Source organism: Pipistrellus hanaki (assembly GCF_964339955.1).
Source record: "Pipistrellus hanaki genome assembly, chromosome: 7".
In the NCBI taxonomy this organism is placed as follows: Eukaryota; Metazoa; Chordata; class Mammalia; order Chiroptera; family Vespertilionidae; genus Pipistrellus; species Pipistrellus hanaki.
This window is the reverse complement of record NC_140509.1, coordinates 15566039-15589588: the sequence shown is the minus strand read 5'-3', so window position 1 is coordinate 15589588 and position 23550 is coordinate 15566039. Positions and strand designations below refer to the sequence as shown.

At 42.3% G+C, this 23550-nt stretch overlaps 1 protein-coding gene across 1 annotated transcript in view; it reads left to right on the top strand.

Annotated features, from left to right (window-relative positions):
• TNFRSF21 (TNF receptor superfamily member 21) overlaps nt 1-19801 on the top strand; it is a 75799-nt gene extending 55998 nt beyond the window's left edge. The window contains exons 5-6 of the mRNA XM_084889828.1: nt 16347-16575; nt 18376-19801. Of these exons, the coding sequence (XP_084745954.1) occupies nt 16347-16575; nt 18376-18605 (459 nt within the window). The 3' untranslated portion in view covers nt 18606-19801. The remainder of the gene's footprint in view (nt 1-16346; nt 16576-18375) is intronic.
• Nucleotides 19802-23550: the final 3749 nt, after the last annotated feature.

Genomic DNA, 23550 nt, shown 5'->3' with positions numbered 1-23550 from the left:
GATAGAAACATCAACGATGAGAGAGAATCATTGATTGCTGACCAGAGCTATTTAAAAAACAAAATGAAACAAAAGCCTAACACAACATTCCAAATTGTATATTATCTTTTTTTTTCCCTATCCGTTTACTTTTATTTTTTCCCCCTGTAGCTTTATTTAAAGAAAGTCTTTTGTAAGTAGCATACATGTAAGGTTTTTAAAAATCTGGTCTGACAGTGTCTGCCATTTAATTAGGGGATTTCAGTGTGGTTATATTTTTTATGTAATTACTCATATTTGGGTTTAAATCTGCTCTCTTATTATTTGTTTTGTATTTGTCCTATCTGCCTTCCCCCCATCCCCCAACCTCCCTGCCTCTTCTTTCTTGTCTTCTTTTTGGTTAATCAAGTATTTTTTGTTATTCCACATGCTATTTCACATTTTCTCTTCTGGTAGCTTGTCAGTTAGACATTTTCCACTTGACTCTGTGGATACCATGGAGATTACAACATGCAGACTTCAATTATGAGAAACATCCTATAAATGTGCACTTCTTACTGTTTCCAAACAGTACAACAGCCTCAGAAGATTTTAGTCCTGTTTAGTCTTCTTGCATTAATTTTTTTTTGTCATGAATATTAACACTGCACATTTCTTAACCCTAAAACACATATTTTTCTGCGGTTCTTCATTTCTCCCTATAGCTTCACCTTCTACCTGTGATGGTTCTTCTTGGGCCTTCAGGATACTTCCTGCAGGTCCCCAGTGATGAGTTGCATGACTTGCCTGTTGACTTTGAAGGAGCGTTGCAAAATAGAATTGAAGCTTGACAGTTATTTTCCTTCAGTACTTGCACGCCTGGGTTTATGTTTCCCCTGCTGAACAGCAGAGGAGATGATGTGATTTTATTTCAAAATCTATATTACATAAGACACGATGCGTGCAATATCATTCCTGGCACTCTGGGCAATGCAGAGACGAATAAGCAAGACAGTCAGTGCCATGAAGGTAGTTTGTAGTTGGTGGGAGAAATTTAGGCATACCTATATAATTTAAGGGAGTAAATCCACAAGAGTGGGAGGGGTGAGTACTGGATGTACAACTAACCAGCTATTAAGGCTCCAGATCGCAACATCAGTGTGGAGGTGTGTGCCGGGCGGGTGAAATTCCTGCCTGGCAGCTTCTCACTTTATGGTAAATCCTTTGGCCTCTCTGCCTCCGTGTTTCCCTGAGAGAAAATGGGAACTGTGGGCTGTTGGGAGAATTAGGTGGGACCCACAGTCAGCACTTACTGGCTATCCTATTAATAGTTGCAGTTATTCCCGGGCCCTGGAGGTAAGAGAGATGGAGGAATGTTTCTAACAGCTCCAATTCATTCGCGTACTAATAGACCCTTTAAATCCTGCCACGGGGGTTACTTAGTGTCCGTGGGGAGGTACTCCCAGCTCTAAGGCTGCTTCAAGTGCACGGTGGAGCACAGGGGCTGCCATCGGGGCTCAGGACCCAAGGGCATGGTAAACACTTCCTTCTGCCCGGGCCAATGTTCCTAGGCTGGCAGGGATGTTTTCTGTAGTGCAGAAACAAAGGTGATGGTATGTGTGAAGATAACAGTCTGTTCTTTCAGTAGCTGTCAGAAAGGGGAAGCAACATTGAGCAACTGAATGTCTGGGTTCCCTTTTATGCTTTCGTCTTTTTGAAACGTTGTATTGTATATATAGGTAGGCTTAATCAGTGCAAAACCCCCCCCCCCCCCCAACACACACACACAACCTTGAAGAGGGTGAATTTGTTTGCATTTTTATTGATTCGGATTTTTCTGTTTAAAATGGGACTTCAAGTGTTACCAGAATTAAATGAGGTAATAGCTTGCAGAATTGTGGGATGTAGAAAAGTGAGGTATTAAAGTGACGCTTAGTGGGATTTGAATTCCAGCGTTCCTTTGTTGTTTCCCTTTGAAAAGGGGAAGAAGAAGGAGTTTTGTGTACGTTTAAGAATGATAATGTTAAAAACTACCACAATAGTTTAAAATAATAGTGTTACTTTAGTTGTCTGCTTTGACCAGAGATTCACAAGTGTAAAGAATTGATCTTAACCCTCCTTCCATCCTTCTGTAAGGTTAGGCAGGTAAAAACCACTAATTTAACAACTAATGGAACCGAATGTTGTTGTTATTGACTTGTATGTGGTAGAATGATTTGGTTCTTTCTAAGGGTATCTTATTCTTTGCAGAAACCACATGGAGTACATCCCAGAGACAGCGAATGTTCTCTCTCTCTCTCTCTCTCTCTCCCTCCCTCCCTCCCTCCCTCCCTCCCTCCCTCCCTCCCTCCCTCTCTTTCTCTCTCTCCTTACAGTAGACTCTTTGTTGGAGCTTTGCTCTGTAAAATCAACTGAGAGATTTACAGTCAGAAGAGCGCTGGCCCTGGTCTTGGCTTCTGCCCCAGAGGGAACTACAGTTACTGAGCTTTGCTTACCAGCTGCAGGATGCAGCTGTCCTTACCTAAGACCTGCCTGCGACCAGCCACTTTCAGAAATTCACTGTAGTGAGGACGAGTTGAGGCCAATGCCAGCTGCACACGTAACTGTTGGCTTCTTGGCTATTCCAATTTGTCTTTGTCTTCACTTTGCCAGTTGGTCATCTCTTACAAAATAGGGATTGTTGTCCTAAGGCCTTAAGATCTTGGCTCAGCTGGTGTGGATCTAGCCCCTGCCCTCTGTTGTGGGGCCATTTAAGGTCAGGTTACTTAATTTGTGGGGTGATGAGGAGACCTTGTAAGAGGACTGCTGACACATAACAGGCCCAGATACACTGAACGGTGCTTGTGTGTAAGGTGGTCGTTGTGCCTAGAGACGTGATGTCTGCGAATAAGCCTTTGGAGTTTGAATGACATTTCAGGCTGTACTACTTCTTATCATCTTTTAAGGTTTCATTCAGTTGGTCCACGACCTTTGTTCAAGCACCGACTAGGGGCCTGGTACAATGTAAAGAACACTGAGCCCTGCCTTTTGACAGCTCGAGGGCCGAGATGGAGACACGTGTGCAAATGATAACAATTCAGTGGATAAGCAAATGTTAAGTAGAAGTAGTAGAAGTGTGGGTGCGCGAGGAAATATAAGATAGTATCAGAAAGCAGGAATACCCCGCCCACATAAAAAAACAAGGGCAGGTATGCATGAGTTGATTTGAAAGTCATTAAAACAAACAGACTGTGTTTTGGTCTTTCCCCTAAAACTTGGCCATCTGGTTTCTGCCTCGTGAGCCCCCTCCCTGCTTTTTCACTGGAGGGGCTTCCCAAACCTTTGATTCTGCAAAGACATCTGATTTACTCAGAATCTTGTTTTGTTTTTCTCCATTGCAAGCTTTTCAGAAGCCACTCACTGATCTGCAATATTAAAAGTATAGGAATAAGATGCCACTTCATGTCCGAGTGCTGGGTTTGAATTTTGAATCTCCAAGAACTAATGGAAGGGACTGACAAATGGAAGAGTTTGGTTGTGTTCTTCTGGGATTCGGTTTGAATCTTGCTTTTGCTACTCACTGTGTGACCTTGAGCAAATCCTATTGTGTCTCCAAGCCTCAGTTTTTTTTTTATAGTTGCCTTGTTAAGTACCTGGTGAGGACTAGAGATAGTGAGTGTATATAGAAAGATAGCTAGTGCACTTGACATTATATAGTAGGGGCAGAGTGTATCCTATGTCAGAATTTAAATTCCATTCTTTTTTTTTAGACTCAAGAGCAAATAATACCACTCTACTTTCAATAATGCACATTAAGGAGACAGGGAGGCATTATTTGCTGAGTATCTATTATGTCCCAAATGCCATCTGGGTGTTTTACATCTGTGCTTATCTAGCAAGCTGCATGGTCATGCGAGGTATGGGTAAATAATGGAATTAAAATGTATTATGCATTTTGATGAAGGCCATGCCAATTGTAAAATGTACCAAATACTGTTGTTATGTGGCAGTATTTTTATTTCTAGGCTAAGAAATACATAAAAATAATGCCAATTATAGTTGTAAGATACATCCCTATTTCAGAGATGTTAAAATGTGAAAAAAATATGCATCATAGAATTAATGAAATATATATAGTAGTTGAGCTTGAGGTATTTAGGTTACAAAAAGAAAAGCTGGGGAAACAGATTTTTGGGTCTTGCTATTGATGTACTCTCCCTTTCCAATACACACATATACTCATGCCTCTCTTCCTCCCCTCCCCCCCAATAGTCTTTAAGGATGAAATGGTTTAACACAAGCAATTTATTCAGTAAACATTCATGGAACACCTATTCTATTTGGAGCCCTGCACCAAGCATTGAAGATACTAAATGAAACACACACACACACACACACACACACACACACATCCCAAAACAGAAAAACGTAATCACCTCTCCAGATGCTGACATTTTTAGAGGAGGGATAGGTTTGTGAACCAACCTTTAGGGTATATTCTGTGAAACTGCTATATAGAGGATTTGAGGTGGGCTTTTATTTTCTTCTGGTGACATGTATGTGCTCAGCATTCAGAAAAGGCTGAGTCTATCAGTTGATGACATTTTCAGCCCCTTATTCTACATACTCCCTGGCTTTCTCAGAAGGTTCATTGGGAAGAAATCAGAATCAATATTGTGAAAAGAGGCGTATTTCTGTCATCAATTACCAAGGCTGAAGATCATATTTTCTTTTTTTTTTTTTTTTTAAGCCAAAACATATCTGGATAAAGCTCAGTAGCTTCCACTGTTGGCCTAGCTTCTCCACCCATGCTTGTGAATTATAGCCCAGGTGCTAATAGTGGGTACACTTGCTGATGAGGAATGGTGGCAGGTTTTATTATGTACCAATTAATTTCAACATTTAAATTGCTTTTCCCTCACCATTTCCTTGAAACATCTATCACTCGTGAATTTCCCATGAAACAATTGTTATAGAGGGGATTTTGATTTCTCCACAGTTGGGCTGAGTCAGGGGAGAAGCTGGAATGACCACTCATTACAGTGGCTTATCACCCAAAAACTACTAGAGAAAAAATGGAATTTTTTTATTTTATAATTACAATAGTAGGTAAAGCTCATATTCTGAGAGTGATATGAAACACAGAAACTATACAAGAAAGATGTAACTACTTAATAACTGTATGAGCTGAAAAATATGCAAATCTAAAGACAAAATAACAGGGAGAAGTAATTTGCAATGTGAGGTTAATTTCCTTAAAAAAAAAAAAATGAAGAGCTTTTATAAATTAATTAAGACACCAACAACCCAAAAGGAAAATGGGCAGTCTGTGATCAAGGTAGCTCACACAAAAGGAAATACTAAAGGCTCTTAAAGGTATATGGATTTTAAGCCTCATTCCTGAAAAGAAAAGTTCGGATCGAAACCTACAGAGAGAGAATTTTAACCACTCAGACTGGCAAAGAGGGAAAGGTATGGCCTTGAAAGTTCTTGTGTTGTGAGGGAACAGAGAGAGAGCAGCATCCACTGATAATGGGTGTGTGCAGTGGCCCAGTCCCCGTGGAGGGCCATCTGTCGTTAGCTACCAGAGTAACTGTCAGTTGACCTCTGACATTCCATTCCTAGCACCAGGTCCCACAAGTGTTCCTTACAGCATCATTTGTCATAACAAGAGGCGAGGCAACACAAATGCCCTCCGATAGAGCGCTGGTTATGTAAGTCCTGGGACATCCATGCAGTGAGACAATATGAACTTGTCAAAAAGACTGACTCAGATCTTTATGTGCTAACCCCCAAAACTGCTTTCAAATGGGGAAAGGCAAAGGGTAGAACAATGTGTACACTGTGTCACATGTTGTAAAAAGGAATGTAAAAAAGTTGTAAAAAAGGGAAAGGAAGAGCTGGGGTAGGGTGAGGAATATACATACCTCTGTATTGGTGTGAGCGTAGAGTATTTCTGGAAGTACACAGGGAATTGGTAACAGTGGTTACCATCCGGGAGTGGGACTGAGTAGCTGAGACCCTCAAAGCCAGAGGTTGAAGTCAGTGGCTAGTGAGGGAGAAGTCTATTTCTTGGTAACCCCTTTTGAGCCTTTGGAATTGTGTGCTACATCGAGTGTCATTATGATGACATGAATCCAATGGGCCATTTTATGAAATAATGCTAATCTAATCAAAGTTGGCAAGTTCAAAACATCTGAGTCACAGATGAGCTCAAGCCTTCTTAGGTCAAAGTCACGAGTTTCCTGTGAACTTTCTATCCTCCACAATGCCTTATGGCAGGCTTCGTGCAACTTCTTTTTTTTGTGGTTAGAATTGTCCAGAGGCTTTTTGTGTGTGTGGAAAGGCTTCCTAATGTGTCTCATTCAGTGAAGCTGAGGACACACGAGATCATTTCCAACAGCATGATAGCCTCATGTTTCCATGGAGCTGAGCTCTTAGAGGCTCGGCAGTACGACTGAATGTGAGTGGACTCCGACTTTGAACTGAGGGAGGCAACCTGCTTTGTTGAGAAAGCCAGTCTCAGTCAGTGAGTCAGCTCAGGGCTGCAGCCTTACTGTTGATGTCAGCGGCCCGGACAGCTTGCAGACACATGCACCAGCAGCTGGGCGGGGCACGCCCTGCCCTCTGCCCTCCAGAGCCGGCTGGTTCTTACCAGCTTTGGCAGCTCTGCACAGCACTGTGGTTTCCCCCTGGCTTCCAGAAGAGGAACAATTCTCTTGCTTAGGGCAAGGATTGGCCACTCTCACCTTGGCTTAAATGTAGGTGGATGTGTGGCCTTCAGGATTTGTAGCCTTTTGAAATTAACTCTTAGAAGTGATCAGAATTCACAGATGACATACTATTGTACTGAATACACAAGACTAGAGCAGCTACCTTCTCCTGGGTTTGGGGCACTTAAGGGAGAAACACACCCTGGCCAGCTAGGCTGGGCTAAAGTTTAAATGTAGTCTTAAGTAAGGTTGCGGTTGAAACAAAATCCTTTCATCATTCGATGCTTGGACAGGTCTAGGGTGGGTGATGGGTGTTTGGCAGTTTTCAGTCAAGTTAATCCTGTGAGCCCCTTGAGGCTGGGTGAATTCACTCTGCAGGCTCTGGCCCCCACTCACCTGGGCAGTACATAGTGTTCATTGGGCTCTGCAACCCCTGTGGTCTGGTGCATCTTGGCATTCACTCTTTTTTTTTTTTTTTTTTTTTTTTTAAATACATTTTATTGATTTTTTTTACAGAGAGGAAGGGAGAGGGATAGAGAGTCAGAAACATCAACGAGAGAGAAACATTGATCAGCCGTCTCCCACTGGGGATGTGCCCACAACCAAGGTACATGCCCTTGACCAGAATCGAACCCGGACCCTTGAGTCTGCAGGCTGACACTATCCACTGAGCCAAACTGGTTTCAGCTTGGCATTCACTCTTATTCCAGCTTCTACACCATGATTTCCAGTTGTTACTGGAAAGGGGATCTGGCCCTTGGCGGGTCTGCCAAGGCCAGCCAGTAAGTTCTTGATTTCATGCGGGGAAAATTTCACAATGCTAGTCCAGGTGACTATGAACATTTATTAAAGCCGGGGCGGTAAAACAAGGAAAGGCTTAGCGTAGGCCAGTGGTTCCCAACATGGGGCACATGCCTCACAGGGGGGCAGTTTGATTTTTAAGGGGGGCAATTCGAGAAGTTGTTAACAGTGAATATTTTTTGCATTTCTTGTGGTTCTAAGGGCCTCATATGCAGTATATAAATATATTTTGTGACATTTATACATTTCAGTTCTCTATTATATGTTTTGAAACTATTTGCTACCTTTTCATATCACTTCATATTATTATTATTATTATTATTATTAACAATTTATTAGTGATTTCTTCCTCAGTACTTCAATTGTCCTTTCACGCTTTTATTTTTCTCTTTCATGGATGCCATGTTCTTTGGAAGCTTGTTTAGACCAAGTTAATGGCTTTTAGGCTTCCTCCAGGTGAATAGGAGCTCGCTTTTTTGAATAATAAGAACCATATGTCACAGGGGAGGCATCAGGACATTAGAGCTGCTTAGGTGGGGCATGGCCAGAAAAAGATCGGGAACCACTGGCGTAGAAGAAGCAACAGGAGAGCCCATGCTAGGCTGCCCTCGCTGTCTGGGAAATCAGAGAAAAGGGACTTTGGAATCAGGTCCAGGCCTTAGCCTGGTATGAGCTGCCAGCTGCTGCTGCCCATTGCTCCCCTGGTTTAAGCCTTGTGGGGACCTTTGGGATTTAGAAAATGCATGCTTGTGGGGGAAGAAGAGGGAAAAGGGGAATGGCAGGGCTGCTCCCCAAAGAGAGGGCATGCAGTGGGTCCTTTGTCTTGAGGCTTTCTGTCTTTCTCCCAGGCAGGAATCTCAGGTGAGGTTTCAGGGGAGGGTTGCAGCGGAATGTTGGACAGTTTTCTGGGTGTGCTCCTCCAGGGCTGGTCAGTGTCAGTGACTGTGTCTAGTCATCGCAGCCGGTCCCGGTGTCACCCACCTGGTTTTGCTGCTTTTCTGGATCTGGAGCTGAAATACAACTGAGGCCTCGGTGTTATCTCTAGGAAGGCTGTATCTGCTGTAAATGGTTCTGTCCGTTTGTTCAGTTCATCTTTCTCAGTTTCCCTATTTCGGTTATCTTGGCTTACTGGACGGTGTCACAGTAACCTCAGGGTGATCTAGGCAGCATAAGGTCAAAAATGTCTACTTGCCAATGGACGATTTTAGATTTAAGTGTCAGCGCTGCTCCCTACCTATGCAATGGAAGCACTCCTTGCTCCCTTTCCTGTGGTCTGGGCTGGGCAGAAGAAAAAAAAGAGGGAAAGACAACAAAAGCCTAAACAATGAAAAGACGAGGAAATGTTTGGGGGATTTTTGTCATAAGGTTATTTGGCTCTTAGCCCATGTTTTAAATTCGTTTTCCTGAGTTTTAAAAATAAGACTTTACAAAACGAAGTTGAAAGGACAGTACAACCACCACCTATAAACATATCTATCAGCTAGATTCAATAATTCTTTGCATTTTATCATTTTGCTTCATATATGGGAGTGTATGTTTGTAGTTCATATTTTCATTTCTAAGACTTCCTCCAAATTTCTGATAACTGATAACCTAACACTTAAAAAAAAAGTTTAAAAATTAGCATCTGCCTATTTTCTTCAGCTTTTTTCCTTTTGTTTGCAAAAATTATGCTGAGTAAATGTGGATTCTCCTTGCCCAAATCCCTACGCTGGGATGGGTTTAACAAGAATTCACACTCAGAAGAATCTAAAATCAATGTCTCCTATTGAGACAGGTTGGTAAGGCAGGACAAGAGGGATAAGGAAACGGAGACAGTTAAACCGTCAAGCAGTTTACAGCCACCTAATAAATAGCAAAGTCCTATCTTCCCTAACCAAGAGTAAGTGGTTTACACTTCTTTCCAACCAGAGGGTAAATAACTTATATCACCCTACTCAGGAGATAACAGAAATCCAGTTAGTGCCATTTGCGTCACCCACACCTGAGGACGGATGAAGTCGGGGAATATGTCTGATTTTGGCGCATCAGCATGAAGCTGATGAATATTGTGTTGAGGTCCTTCCCTAAACAATCAGCCTTTAAAACCTCCAGGAATGTTAACTTCTGCCTTTCTCTCTCCTAAGCTTTAAGGGTCCTTCTATTACCTCTAACTTTCTGAATAACTTATTCTTATAATTTGAGTTCTTGGCTCTGAACCCTTTCTTTGCCAAACAAACTCAAGAACCAAGGTCCAATTTCATTAACACCGCCTGTAAAACTATAATATCATTTAGGATTTTAAAGAAACCTGCCTTGATTTTGTTGTTGGTGTATTTGTGTTTTTTGTTGTTTGTTTGATTGTTTTAAGGGAGAGAGCGTTGTTTATAAGTATTTTCTTTGGTATCAGAGCTGGTAACTCTGAGTACCTAAGCCCTCCTTTATAGCTGGAATCCTGGATTTGGATAATAAAGCGTTCCTTATTATTTGAATTATAAAAATGGACTGAATGGATTCAGATATCAAGAGATGCTTATAGGGCAAGGAGAATAATGCTTGTTTTTATTGGAGCTCAATTGCACTTACAACATAGACCTACACGAGGTCATGAATCTCATTTACATGAGCAGCTGTGAAAGCAGGGAAACAAGCTTTAGATATTACAATCCTTAAATAGTTGTAGTTATGTATTTATTTATTACTTTCTTTGAAATAAAGCTTTAATAAAATTGAATTTATTTGTTGGGATCTGAAATATCCTATCTAATAAAGAGGGAATATGCTAATTGACAGTTGCACCCTCACTAAGATGGTGGCTTCCACAGCCAATAAGGAGGGAATATGCTAATTGACTGCCATGCCCTCAAAGATGGTGGCACCCACAGTCCTCTCAGCCCTACCAGGGTGACAGGCACATGGCATGGCCAGGCCTGCCCCCAGGAGAGTGGCCGCTCTGTGTGCCTGCCTCTGGAGTCCTCCAGTCCCCTCAGCCCCCTAGCCCCTGGATGGTGCCCAGGGCCGCCTGAAGCTCAAGTAACCAGGGCTGGCCGAGGCTTGTGCTGCCAGCAGTGGCAGTAGCAGAGGTGTGATGGGGGCATCGCCTTCCCATGATCACTGAATTGCCCCCCACCCCTTAGGGCTCCTGGACTGTGAGAGGGGGCAGGCTGGGCTGAGGGAACACCCCCCCCTCCCCCCTCCAGTGAATGAATTTTCATGCCCCTGGCCTCTAGTTTTCAAATAGACAACAAAGTTATTGGCTACAGTTGAAGTGATTGGTATTTACAGAATTTCTCATCTTTGTCTCCAGGCAGTCAGCCAGTTGGGATGTAAGCTCTGCCACTGAGTGACAGATCCTTGCAGACCCTGTCTCTGACTCCTTCCCTCTAGCTAAGGGGCCAGGGCAGCTCCGTAGACTCTTTATATTGAGTTCATAGGGTTTGTCAATTTCCCTAAATTCAGTGGGTCTAGACAGGGAAGTGACAAGGCTTGGCAAAGAGGATTAGTTGAAACTTGACAGATTCGATCTTGAATCCTGAGGCTTTGTGATCTTGACTGGGTTGCTTTAACCTCTTAGAGCCTCAGTTTTCTTATCTGTAAAATGGAGCTAATAAAAGGCTACCTCAACAGCAAATGGATTACATATGTTTCATGCTGATTCATTTTGTACAGTATTAATAATGGCCTATTTCTTAAAGTCCCTTTTTGTATACTGGATCTGTGTAACAAGCTGGTCAACTCAGATGGAATAGCAATTCTTCTTCATTGAATTTAGCAGATAGGCTTTTAAAAACCATTATTAAAGTGATGGAAATTTTTCTAAGTGTTAGATGAGGTCCAGAGGAAAAGTTTAGTTTGACTCTACGAAGCTTTCTTCTTGAGGCATATCTTGGCTACAGAGAGGACAAGGGGCGTCTCCTGGAATCCAAATGGTCAATGCCAGGAGCCAGGGGTTAAGTTGAATCATTTTAGCAGATTGTTAAGGAGCACCCAGGCTGGGTAATTACTGCTTCATTTCAGGGGGTTATTGAGGCATCAAAGTTGTTAATTAGTTTTATGAAAACAGATTGTGCATCCACAGGGAGATTGTAATTGGGTAGTAATTGAAATTAACTCAAAGGTAAACCTTGGTTGAGTGAACCAGTTGGCGGTAACTTGGAAGGAGAAAGGGATTTGGGGTGGGGGTTGGAGTGGGAGTAGAGAATGAAATAGCAACAGAAAGACAAACAGTAAATGACATAATTTGGACAGACTTATCTAGACTTTTGGTTTAGAAATAGGGAAACAGGTCTGCAGAAGAAAATGGTTTTTCTAAGATCACACCTTCCCTTGCAATGATATTCCAGGATTTTCATAACTTTGGTTTTTAGGAGTTGACTGTGGGGAAAAGGAAATGCATGCTGAAAAGATAGCTCTGAGCCAGTGTTCTGGGCGCATTCCTGTCGGTAGTATATATTCAGAAATGCTGCTAGCTCTTAGGAGAGAAGAAAAGTGCTCTCAACATCTTGTTTTCCTGGATAAAGCTTGGAAGGACTTGCCTTTACCATTTCCGGCTCCACCCTCTCGAGGAGCTAGACCTTCCATTTCCTAGCATCTTAGGGAAGGCTAGGCAACCGGGAAGTGGTCATTTGTTTGATATGAAGAGGAGACTTAAGTTGCAGCTTTGGTTTCTGGTTGTGATTTGGTGGAGCACCCAGAGTGAGCACTCAGTAGGGGTGAGTGTTGTAAGGACACAACTGGAAATGGCTCATTCCAGTACAACACAAGTAAAAGTTACATCCTTGTTCTCATAAACACGGCTACAAATCTCCGTAGCCCAGAGGTGTTCAAGCTCACACATTTCAGTCAACACCCCATTTACTCACCGATTTGGATGGTTTTTTCATTCTTGATGACTCTGGAAATCAAAGGAAGATGGTCAGGTAAGCAGTGGAGCTCCTCTCCGTGTGACTCAGCTGTTGAGACAGGGGAACCATTTATCTCTTCTCATATCAGGTTGGACTAATAGCTTCAGCCTCTGGAAGGACTAAGTGTACTTCCATGGAAAGAAACTAATCAAAAGGACATTTGGGGCTCATTTGGCCAAACTATAGTACATGCTCTTGAAGTTTCCACAATAGAACCATCTGTTTTGGGCTTGTTCTTTCTTTATTATCCCTGCCCCCTCCCCTTTTGGTCTGTCTTACTGTCTCTACCTCATTTCTCAACTGAGTATTCCAAGTTAGCACGATTACCTCATGGCTATAAAACAAAAAGAACCATACTTTTCACATGTCTCCAAAGGGGCTTCAGATATCTAGTGGATACATTTCCTTCATTGGCCCAGGTTCCCGGGGGCCTTTCTTTTACGTCTTAATATCTGCCTGACTGCAAGAAGTTGGGGTGTGTGTGTGTGTGGAGGTTGCCTTTTTGTGCTGGTGAACGTTTAACAAAAGTATAGAGAGAAGCTCAGCCAAGTAGATGCTCTTCCAGCTCTCCTGTTTCTTGGCTACCGATATAAATAAAAGAGGCTGCGCCACAACATTTTCAAGTTAGCAGAAGGAAAATATACTTATCAGTGGTGACTGCTTTCAAAAATAACATTTATTGTTTTCTTAATTATAAAGTTAATATGTCCCTGCAGAGAATTTGGAAAGCCCAAAGAAGCATAAGGAATAAATTAAGTTACTCATTTTGTGACTGTTTTGAAAAGTGTATGCTCAAAGCTTTTTGTAAGAAAAGACCCTCTTCTGTGCAAATCTGGCTTTCTTGTTTAGAATATCTGTCTTTTCTTTCAGTTTCTAAATCTTCTTATAAGTGTTCTTCTATTGCTGTAAACAATACTGAACCAAGGACTTTCTGGATTAATAAAATAAAGAATTTATTGATGCCAAATATCCCGATGACTCAATTTCTGATGAGAGCTACCATAGGTAATCCAGGGCTTGAGTTACATGCTGTGTTACAAACCAATTTTGGGGGGATATTGTAAATATTAAAGTAAGGAGGAAAAAAGTAAGTTCCTAGGATCAATTTTTATTTATTTATTTATTTTTATTTTTTATTTTTTCAAATATATTTTATTGATTTTTCACAGAGAGGAAGGGAGAGAGATAGAGAGCTAGAAACGTCGATGAGAAAGAAACATCGACCAGCTGCCTCTTGCACACCCCCTACTGGTGATGTGCCCGCAACCCAGGTACATGCCCTTGACCGGAATTGAACCTGGGACCTTTCAGTCCGCAGACCGACGCTCTACCACTGAGCCAAACCGGTTTCGGCCAATTTTTATTTTATTTTATTTTTTTATTTTTTATTTATTTATTTTTTTAGAGGGGGGAAAAATGCGTAGAACTTTATAGAGAAGTCTCGAATGCAACCAGCTACTGGGTATCCTTAGTAGCAGAATAGATTTTCTAGAAAGATGATTGTCACGGTCTCTGGCTTTAGTGGTAAATGTTAGCTTAGCTCCAGTGTGGTGATGCTAAAACAATTCCTAGGGGCATTTTCATTCCTTGACTCATTTCTAATTACAGGAGAGCATCACATCAGCATTCTGTCTTCCTAAGTTATGTTGGAAATCACATGATCAGTCCTTTGGCAAAAGTGGGGGAGGGGGTTAAATATTTAATGTTTTGAACTGAGTTCAGGAAATAGGTGGGTGGACATCTTATTTCTTAGCCTGTTACCATGTGATTTGTGGGTGGGAATTTCTTTTTAAGCAAGAATAGTGCACTATATTGACTGACCATGTTGTCCAATGCAATGTCCCTGAGAACCAGAGTGTAGACAAGTGCTCTTTGTCTGAGTGAATAAAAACTGTGTATTGGCATGAATGGCCGTGTCCATTTGCAGGGAGCAGGGGCACATGCCAGGGCCTATTGAAATAAAATGTTAAAAGCATATACATAAAACTTGTCTGCGGATCAGATGGGGGCCGCCGGGAATGTGTGTTCCCCAAGTCTTAAACTTGCACTGGAAGCAAAAGTGAGGTGTGGGTGGTTGTACAGAGGAAAAATGCTGTTGGAACACCATTAGACATGAGGTAATCAGTGGTCTTCAGAATCTGCAGGCTGCTGCAAGAATTCCTTAGGCCTCAAAGGTTGTAAAAGAGGCAGTTGTGTTTGCTTTGTGCGTTTTACAACTATTCCACGTGATGCTTTGAAAGGCGGGGTCATTGTCTTCTTGGCTGAGGAACTTGAAGTTGACTTGTGTGAGTGACGTCATGAGGGTTCTAATGAGTAGTGATTAACAGCTCTTGAAGAGTGCCCATCACTCCCTGAACCCTGCCCTGGGTGACCTGCTCCCAGATTTTCCTCCATGCCAGAAGAGCCAATGAAAAGATAAAGTGGAGAGAATACCATGTGTACCTGCCAGAGTTCTGAAGTGTAGTGTCAAACGACAGGGCTGTGTGGAGGTGGCAGGCAGACCTGAGGTGAACACTGGTTTTCTCCCAGGAGCTGTGTGACCTCTCTGTCATTTCACCTGTAAAATGGGGTGGTAATGCTCTCACTTCCCCCATCACCACTATACACCGGGTACAGCCTTGATTCTACCCCGCCTGGCCAAAGCTGCAGCATGCTGTCAGCCTGCTTTGATTCTTGTCTGCACACCAGTCCGAGGGGCTGTGAAGCTCACTCTCTCCGTCTGAACCATCTCGTGTTTGCTTTCCGTTTTTGTCTCTCAGGTGCCCACTACGGAAGGCGAGCTTCGTGCTCACGCTTCGGGGGCTCTGTTCTCGTTCATTCAAACAATTAGTTTGAAATGGAAACCAGGAAACCTAGAGTCTAGACTTAGTTCTGGCACTTACTGGCTGAGAATCCTTAATTAAGTCACTTCTGTAAGTTTCCTTACTTGTAAAGAGAGGGTGTAATTAGTTTGCTCCGGCTTCCATAAGCAAGTAGCACAGACTGGGAAGCTTAATATTTTCTCACAATTTTGAAGGCTAGATCTTTGAGATCAAGGTGTCCTCGGGGTTGGTGTCTTCTGAGGCTTCTCTCGGAGAAGATATCGTCTCTCCCCCGTGTCTTCGCATGCTCTTCCCTCTGTGTGTGTCTGTGCCTTCTTATAAGGACACCAGTCATATTGGATTAGCACACAACTGTACCTCCATTATCTCTTTAAGATTTTCTTAAAATTTTATTGTTTTGAGAGGAAAAAAAGAGATTGATTGATTGTTCTACTTATTTATTTATTCATTGGTTGATTCCTGTATGTGCCCTGACTGGGGATTGAACTCATAACCTTGGCATATCAGGACAACGCTCTAACCAACTGAGAGCCACCTGGCCAGGGCTCAGTCACCTCTTCAAAGGCTCTATCTCTGAATACAGCCATATTCTGAGATACGGGAAGTGACAGCTTCAACATATGAATTGGGGATGGAGGGACATAATTCACACCATATCAGAGAGGAATATACCGGTTAATATCTAAGACCTTTCCAGCTCTGCAAAATTACATTGTAAGTCGGAGATCTTTGCCTTTGTTCTCTGTCCAGTTCTACTCCTGTGAGGTGCCAGCTCGATATTCTTATGTATGTTTTTGAAGGGTATAAAAGTCTGTGTAGTCTTGGCTGTGCAGCTTAGTTGGTTTGGCATCATCCCATGCACTGAAAGGTTGTTGGTTTTGAGCTCTATCTAGTAGAAATGTGCACGTGGCAACCATTGATGCTCCGCTCTCACATTGATGATGTCTCCCTCCCCCCCCCCTTCTCCCTCCCTCCCTTTAAAAAATTAATAAATTTTTCTTTCAGGTGTTGTGTATGGTGAGTGTGTGTGTTTAACAATAATATGATAAGTTAGTAAGGACTGTCGATAGGAGAATTCTATAAAATATTAAATGAGATGGAAAAGCATTTGAGAAAATTTTAATTTCATTTTCTCTATATATAATTTTTAAGTATATAATTAAATACATTCTTCTTGTTCCCTCCCACAGCTGGACGCCGACAAACTGGCTCTCCCGATGAGCCCCAGCCCACTCAGCCCAAGCCCCATCCCCAGCCCCAACCCGAAACTTGAGAATTCCACCCTCCTGACGGTGGAGCCCTCCCCGCTGGAGAAGAGCAAGGGCTTCTTCGTGGACGAGTCCGAGCCCCTTCTTCGCTGCGACTCCACATCCAGTGGCTCCTCTGCGCTGAGCAGGACGGGCTCCTTTATTACCAAAGGTACAGACAGGAAGCCTTCCCCACAGAGCCCTCAGGACGACTCCCTGCCACTTCCACGGTCCTAGAGAGCCTGTCCCAACAGTGTGAGGGGGCTGGCCTGGGATAAATCATGGCGGTAGCCTGTGGGGATCCACGTGGAAACTCTTGACAGCCCGGCTGCCTCTCTGAGAGCCTGTGCTCGGGGAGTGTTCATCACCCTTGATCCTCACGATGCTATCAAACGTGTGTTTCAGAAAAGGTCCGATAATATGTAGTCTGGCAGGTTTTCTGAAAATTATTTACCAAGCTTGCAGAAAACACAGATTTAAAGCATTGGCCTCTGTTGAGTGGATGAAGTATAGGTTTTAGTGACTCAAATTAAAATTCACTGTTAAGGTTAGTTGTAAATAACAATATTTTAAGCATTATGGGTTGGTACTTTTGGTACATAATTTACCACTTTTAGTTTTTAACAGCAGGGTGAGGAATTAACATGCACACTATATCAATGACAGATATTTTGTTAGGAATTTCCTAGTTTGTTTAATTCCAGTTATATTTTTGTGAAGGGTTATATTTTATGTTCTATTTTATAATTTATAAAATATGTTCTATTTTACATGCTTATATTTTAAATACTTTATATTTATCTTATGTAAAATAGTTATATTTTGTGTTATATTTTAGAGAAAGCTTTTTAAAAATATTTTTTATTGATTTCAGAGAGGAAGGTGAGGGAGAGAAATATCAATGATGAGAGAGAATCATTGGTTGGCTGCCTCCTGCATGCCCCCTACTGGGGATAGAGCCCATAGCCTGGGCATGTGCCCTGACCAGGAATCTAACCATGACCTCCTGGTTCATAGGTTGACACTCAACCACTGAGCCATGCCGGCCAGGTGAGAAGATTTTTATAATAACTAGTGGCCCGGTGCACAGATTCGTGCACATTGAAAGGGAATCTGGTGCGGGCGAATCAGATTTGGGCCCAGCAAGGCCCCAGCAACAAGCTAACCCCTGGATGATTCTGTGAGGAATCGGGCTCCCTCCTCTCTGGGTCTGGGGTGCAGGTGAACCAGAATCAGGGCTGACAGGGCCCCAGGAGCAACCTAACCTACCAGACAGAGCATCTGCCCCCTGGTGTTCATTGCCCATCATAGTTACCAGTCGGTCGAACGGTTGCTTAGGCTTTTATATATATATATATATATATATATATATATATATATATATATATATATATATAAGTTATAGCTTCTCACCCCATTGCAAGGCATGACCCAAGAAGCATTATTTTCTTATGTATGTATTTTTGCTCTTAGCAGCTCAGTTTTAAAATATAGCGTCATAAGTAGACAATTATATAATTAGATTTCATTTACTTGGAATAAACAGAGGGGGGAAAGGTGGGTTGAGGTCTTTTGTTTAGTGAGCAAACTACTGTTGGGAAAAATAGTAGGGGGGTAGTTTTTCAGATTTTTAAAAAGGTATTACAGTATTTTCCTTCTGAGTTTTAGAAGAATTTAAAAGTCATTTAGGGATAGGCAAAGATCCTGTTAAAAGACACGCACATCAACAACCCATTGAAACAGATCTTTGTCTGATCTTTATTGGGCAAATATTGTTTTGCTTTCTTACATGCAATGCAAGTAAAAACTCCTGTGTTGTTCCCAGTGTGCCAGAGGTTCCGTCACTCACCTTGGGGTGGTAGGTTGGGGATAGCCCGGGGAGAGAGTAGTTGTCACTCTTAGCTGTCCTCCCTGGCCCCCAGCACAGTCCCTTTACCTCTGTCCCCTTCCCTGTTCTCTCTTCCCTGTGCAGAAAAGAAGGACACGGTGTTGCGGCAGGTTCGCCTGGACCCCTGTGACTTGCAGCCTATTTTTGATGACATGCTCCACATTCTGAATCCTGAGGAGCTGCGTGTGATTGAAGAGATTCCTCAGGCTGAGGACAAGCTGGACCGGCTATTTGAGATTATTGGCGTCAAGAGCCAGGAAGCCAGCCAGACCCTCCTAGACTCTGTTTATAGACATCTTCCCGACCTGCTGTAGGACGCAGGGGAGACTGCAATCTGGAAGTTACTCATCTTAGTGTCAGAGTGGTTGGTTTTCTCGTCGTTGTTGTTGCTTTTGGTGTGTGTGTGTGTGTGTGTGTGTGTGTGTAACAGAGTATATGGCCAGTCTTTTGAGTCCTTTCCTTTATTTTTTGTTTTTTTTCCCCCCTTCTGGGAAGTTAGTTTATAAACCTTTTCAAGATATAACTGTTGTAAAATACCCACCACTAAAGTTTTTTTTAGGTTCCGTATTTTCTCTGTCTTGCCTTCTTACAGATTTTCCAAATTGTTCTGCACACTTTACGTTCACTTCATGTAGCACAAACGCATTGAGACTGCTCCAGCGCACCAGACTGTGAGCCTCTGCAAAAGTGTGATGGCGCCCTGTGAATTCTGTCAGCGGTCTGCGTGTCTCAACCTCCACATCTATGTTTTTTTTATTCTTCCCCCTTTTTTTATAATTGTCACTTGCGAATTTTCTTAAGGATGAAGGACATGTAAGAGCCCATCGAATTACTGTAATTCAGTGAGATGTTGCATTGCCTTTTTCATATACCTTGCTGCGTTGTTCATATTCATAGCCGAAACTTGACCACACCGTTGCCAATTGTCTGGTTTTCACCTGGACACCATGTAGAATGCTTGATCACTCGTCCTCCTCTTACACTAATGCGCTCTGGGCTGGAGACGTGAAACCCTCAAGCCACCAGGACCTGCTATTGAAGTGGCTTAACCATTGGACCACCAAAGAACTTGAACTTCATCTTTTAAGGGTCAAGCTGTTCGGGAACATATTGCTGCACTTGGGAAGGCCACAGCTGAGTGCCAGGGCACCTTTTCCATAGGGAATTTGCCCCGCTTTGCTTTCAAGGTTTTGTTTTTTTTTTATCCACACGTAGAGATAGGTCCAGTTTGCCCTGGATCAAAGCCTTGGTCTCGGTGGGATTCCTGCATCATTCAATCACGTCAATTAAAAGTGGCTGCAGCTGTCTGTAAGAGCTCTTGTCTGATATATTTGCACCTCTGCTCCCATTTATAAACATACTCCTAATGCTCAGTTGTCAGATTCTAAATCAAAGGTGGTGTGGACTCCCTTCGTGTGGGCGGGGTTTGTGGATAGTGGTGAGGGACTGATATCAGAAAAAAAATGCCTTCAAGTGTACTAATTTATTAATAAATATTAGGTGTTTGTTACCTGAGTAGTCTGAGTATATTGAATTCTTGCCTTGTACATGTGCTCATGTTATAACTCTTTGGTTCATTTCTTGGGAAGATATTTAGGTTATAAAAACCTCAGCCTTTCTGTTCTGTAAATCATGCAAATTAGCAAAAGTTTGTATCTGGAAAAGTCCCTGGAGATTCACAGAGAAGGACTCCCGAGCACTAAGGGGCTTAGCATTTCCTAGTCCTTCACAGTGTAAACCTGAGGGTCCTGTTTTCGAGATTGCCCTATATTATGAAATGAGGATTTAGGGATGGACAGGCACAAATGGTGAGGGCTTGGAGTATATTCGTCTTACTCATTTCCATCTAGGAAACTTACCACTCCTGGGGTCTATACAAGTTCATTGGCTTCTGTATGAAACCACAACCCCCCGAGTAACTTCTTTCTTGGCAGTAAGGCTGGGAGAAATCTTATGGTACGATATATTACATTACATTATGTTTATCATATATTTTATCACAGCCTATCTTGGGAACCCTGGCTCAACAATTCCAATGGCTAGAATCAGCAATTTTTAGTTCTTCTTCCCATGAGAAACTGGAAGTAGATACTCTGTCTGAACACTTTGGCCCATGTCAGGGACACGGCAGGGTATTTTTGTTTCATCCACTTCCACATGGCTGTTTCTAGAGAACTATCCTGGGTTTAACTGGTTCTCAGGCTGTGTTTCCTCTCCTTTTTTTGTGGACAGAAGACAAGAATTCACACACACAAAAAGCAAACTAGCCCTGGCCAGCGGGGCTCAGTTGGTTGGACCATCATTCTAAATACCAAAAGGTTGAGGATTCAATTCCCAGTCAGGGCACATTCGCAGGTTGCAGGTTTGATCCTTAGTTGAGGGAGGCAACAGGTCTGGTCTGTTTCTCTCGTGTTGATGTTTTTTTTCTCTCACTCCCTCTTCCTCTCTCTCAAAAAAAAAAAAAAAAGAAAAAGAAAAAAAGAAAAAAAAAAGGTTAAAAAAAAGGCAAACTGAATGGGTCATAGATGGTAGTGGAGGACATAGATTTTTTATTACAGAAGAGTTTAGGATGGCCACTTATTGTGAGGGTGAGAAACAATGGATGCAAAAATATTACGGTTAATAAGTGTGAATTTTTCAAAACTTGGGGAATGCTCTTAACCATTTGCACAGCTTTGTACTTTACAAAGGGCTTTTTACATTATCTTATTGAGTCCTTACAACTGGCCTATGATAGGAACTATTATTGTATCTATACAGTGTGAAAAGGAGGCTTACAAAGGTCAAGGAGCTTGTGTAAGGCCCTACAGCAGAATTGTAGAGGTCAGACTTGAACCTGAATCCAAGGCTGTTTACCCAAGACTAGTAACAAGAATTCTGTCCGACTGAAACAGTGAGGAAAGGTCAAGTGATGAAATGTACATGGGTTATAAGTAAAGCCCTATACTTATATTCAATGCATAATTGTGAACGTATTGGTAGTGTCTCTTGAAGACCCAGGGGAAAGGGATATAGCAGTGTGGTTAAAGAGAAGATAAATATTAAGTTCGCATGATATAAAGCTTTTCTAAAAACAAAACACAAAGCCACCTCCTGCTGCATGATTAAAAATACAATATTCTGATTTGAGTTGATTGTCTCCTTTCTATACTACTTCGCTCACGTTGGAGGTTTCCTCTGGTTTGAGCTGTGTAGTTTGAGGGGTGTGTTGAACTGGAAGGTTTCCAGTGTGGGGTGGTGGGTGGGAGTAACCAGAAAAGTAAGAAACGGAATCGGTGCAAACGCTGGGTAGTCGAAGCCTAATGGAGATCACCAGGACAAGGGAAAGATTCATCAGTATTATGAAGGGCTAAGGAAGAGAGGTTTTTCTTTAGAGAGACTACTGTTTCCTTGGGGATGATTTAGGTTAAATGTAATCAGATTGGGCTGCTTTGCAAAGGAGAGAATGACTCTTACCCTGGGGACAAGTTGGGTGTGCCCCAGTGGTTCTCCACCATCATGGAGACAAGAATCACCTGGAACGAGCAGTCTGTAAAGGCAGGCCAGAGTTTTTTCCCCCCACTGTTTCAAACGCTCTTACTTATTCTTAAAGAATTTTAAGTATAGTTTACATTCAATACTTATATAAACGATGTACATTTTTTAGTTTACTTCTTATATAAGCCATGTACTACTTATATAAACCATGTACATTTTTTGGTTTCAGGTATACAGCAAAGTGAGTAAGGCTACTCTGCTAAGCACCCTAAACTTGAATGAAAAAGTGAAATGGGGATCTTGTCAAAATGCAGATTCTGTGTCAGTAGTTTGGGGTCGGATGCCTGATGATGTGGATGTTGCTGGCCTCTGGATCACACTGAATGGCCTGAGATTATGCACTGCTTTCACACAGAGTAGCGCTAATAATGGAGATTACACTAATTCCACGAGAGGGAAGTAAACCATTCCTGTTGATCCAAAGAGATTTCCAGGCAGGCAACCCAGGTCGAAATCTATAGCAGAAGCTCTCAGTCCTGACTGCACATTGGCATGAGTAGGGGAGCTTTGGGAACTCAATGCTTAGGCTGTACCCCAGACCAAACACATCAGAATCCCTGGGGTTGGGACTCGGGCATCTGCATTTCTAAGCTCCTCAGACCCTATCAGGTCTGGCCCAGTGGGTAGAGTGTCCGTCCGTTCTCAGACTGAAGGGTCCTAGGTTGGATGGTTATGGCTCAATCTTCAGACCTAGTCAGGGCTCGTGCAGGAGGCAACCAATTGATGTGTCTCTCTCACTTCAGTTTTTCTCTCTGTCTCTCCCCCTCCATTCCACTCTAAAAATCAATGGAAGAATACCTTTGGATAAGGATTAACAAAACCAAACCAAAAAAAGCTACTCAGGAGGTCCCAAAGTAGACTTGGTTTGAGAACCACTGATATAAGAGCTTGCAAAGGGAGTGCTTGTTAAGCCTCACCCCAGATCTCATGGATAAATCTGCCATTGTGATTCTCCTATAGACAGTCCCACTCAGCTCTGTAGATTTGCTGTAGGACCCTTAACCCTAGTGTAAAAGCTTATGAAACTGTTAAGAGTTGATACAATACCAAGCATGGGTGGGGCAATACCTTAAAGCTTATGCTGCATTGAAAAAATTTGCAACTAATCAATTCGTGGTTTTGAGTGAGCATAATTGTATAAGGTATGATTAGTCAAGAACATTTGGGAAGTGATATTATTAAATTATGATGAATCAACATTTGGGAAGTGATGTTATTCTTATTTATATTTCTATATATATTTGATTTACGTTTTCTCAATAGTCAAAGAAATGAAGTAACATGTAATGAGTCATAAACCTGCATTGACTGTAGCAGAGAATCTCAGATTTGTAGCACCTGGGTCATTGGGGCATCCATCTTGTTGTACAGTCCTGTGGGCACAACAGGTTCAGCATTGCACAGTCCTATGGGTCCATCTTGAACTTTGGAGAAAAGTAAGTGTGATCTCTTGCTTAGCAGAATTGAGGGTCTTACCTTTGGAAGGAGCTTGGATGTCATTTAGAAAGCCTGTAGTTTTTAGGTGGGAAGTCAGACTATTTCTGCCTGTTAATGACAGAGCCGGGTTCCTTCAGTCCCCACCACCACTCCTTCGTAATTCCAAGATAATCCCTTTTTGCTTCTTTTCTTGAAAATAAGTAGAAAATAAAATTAATGATGTGAGCAGGAATTGTTAGAATTAGAAATCTGAAAAAGTTTTACATAATCTATTTGACTTCCAAG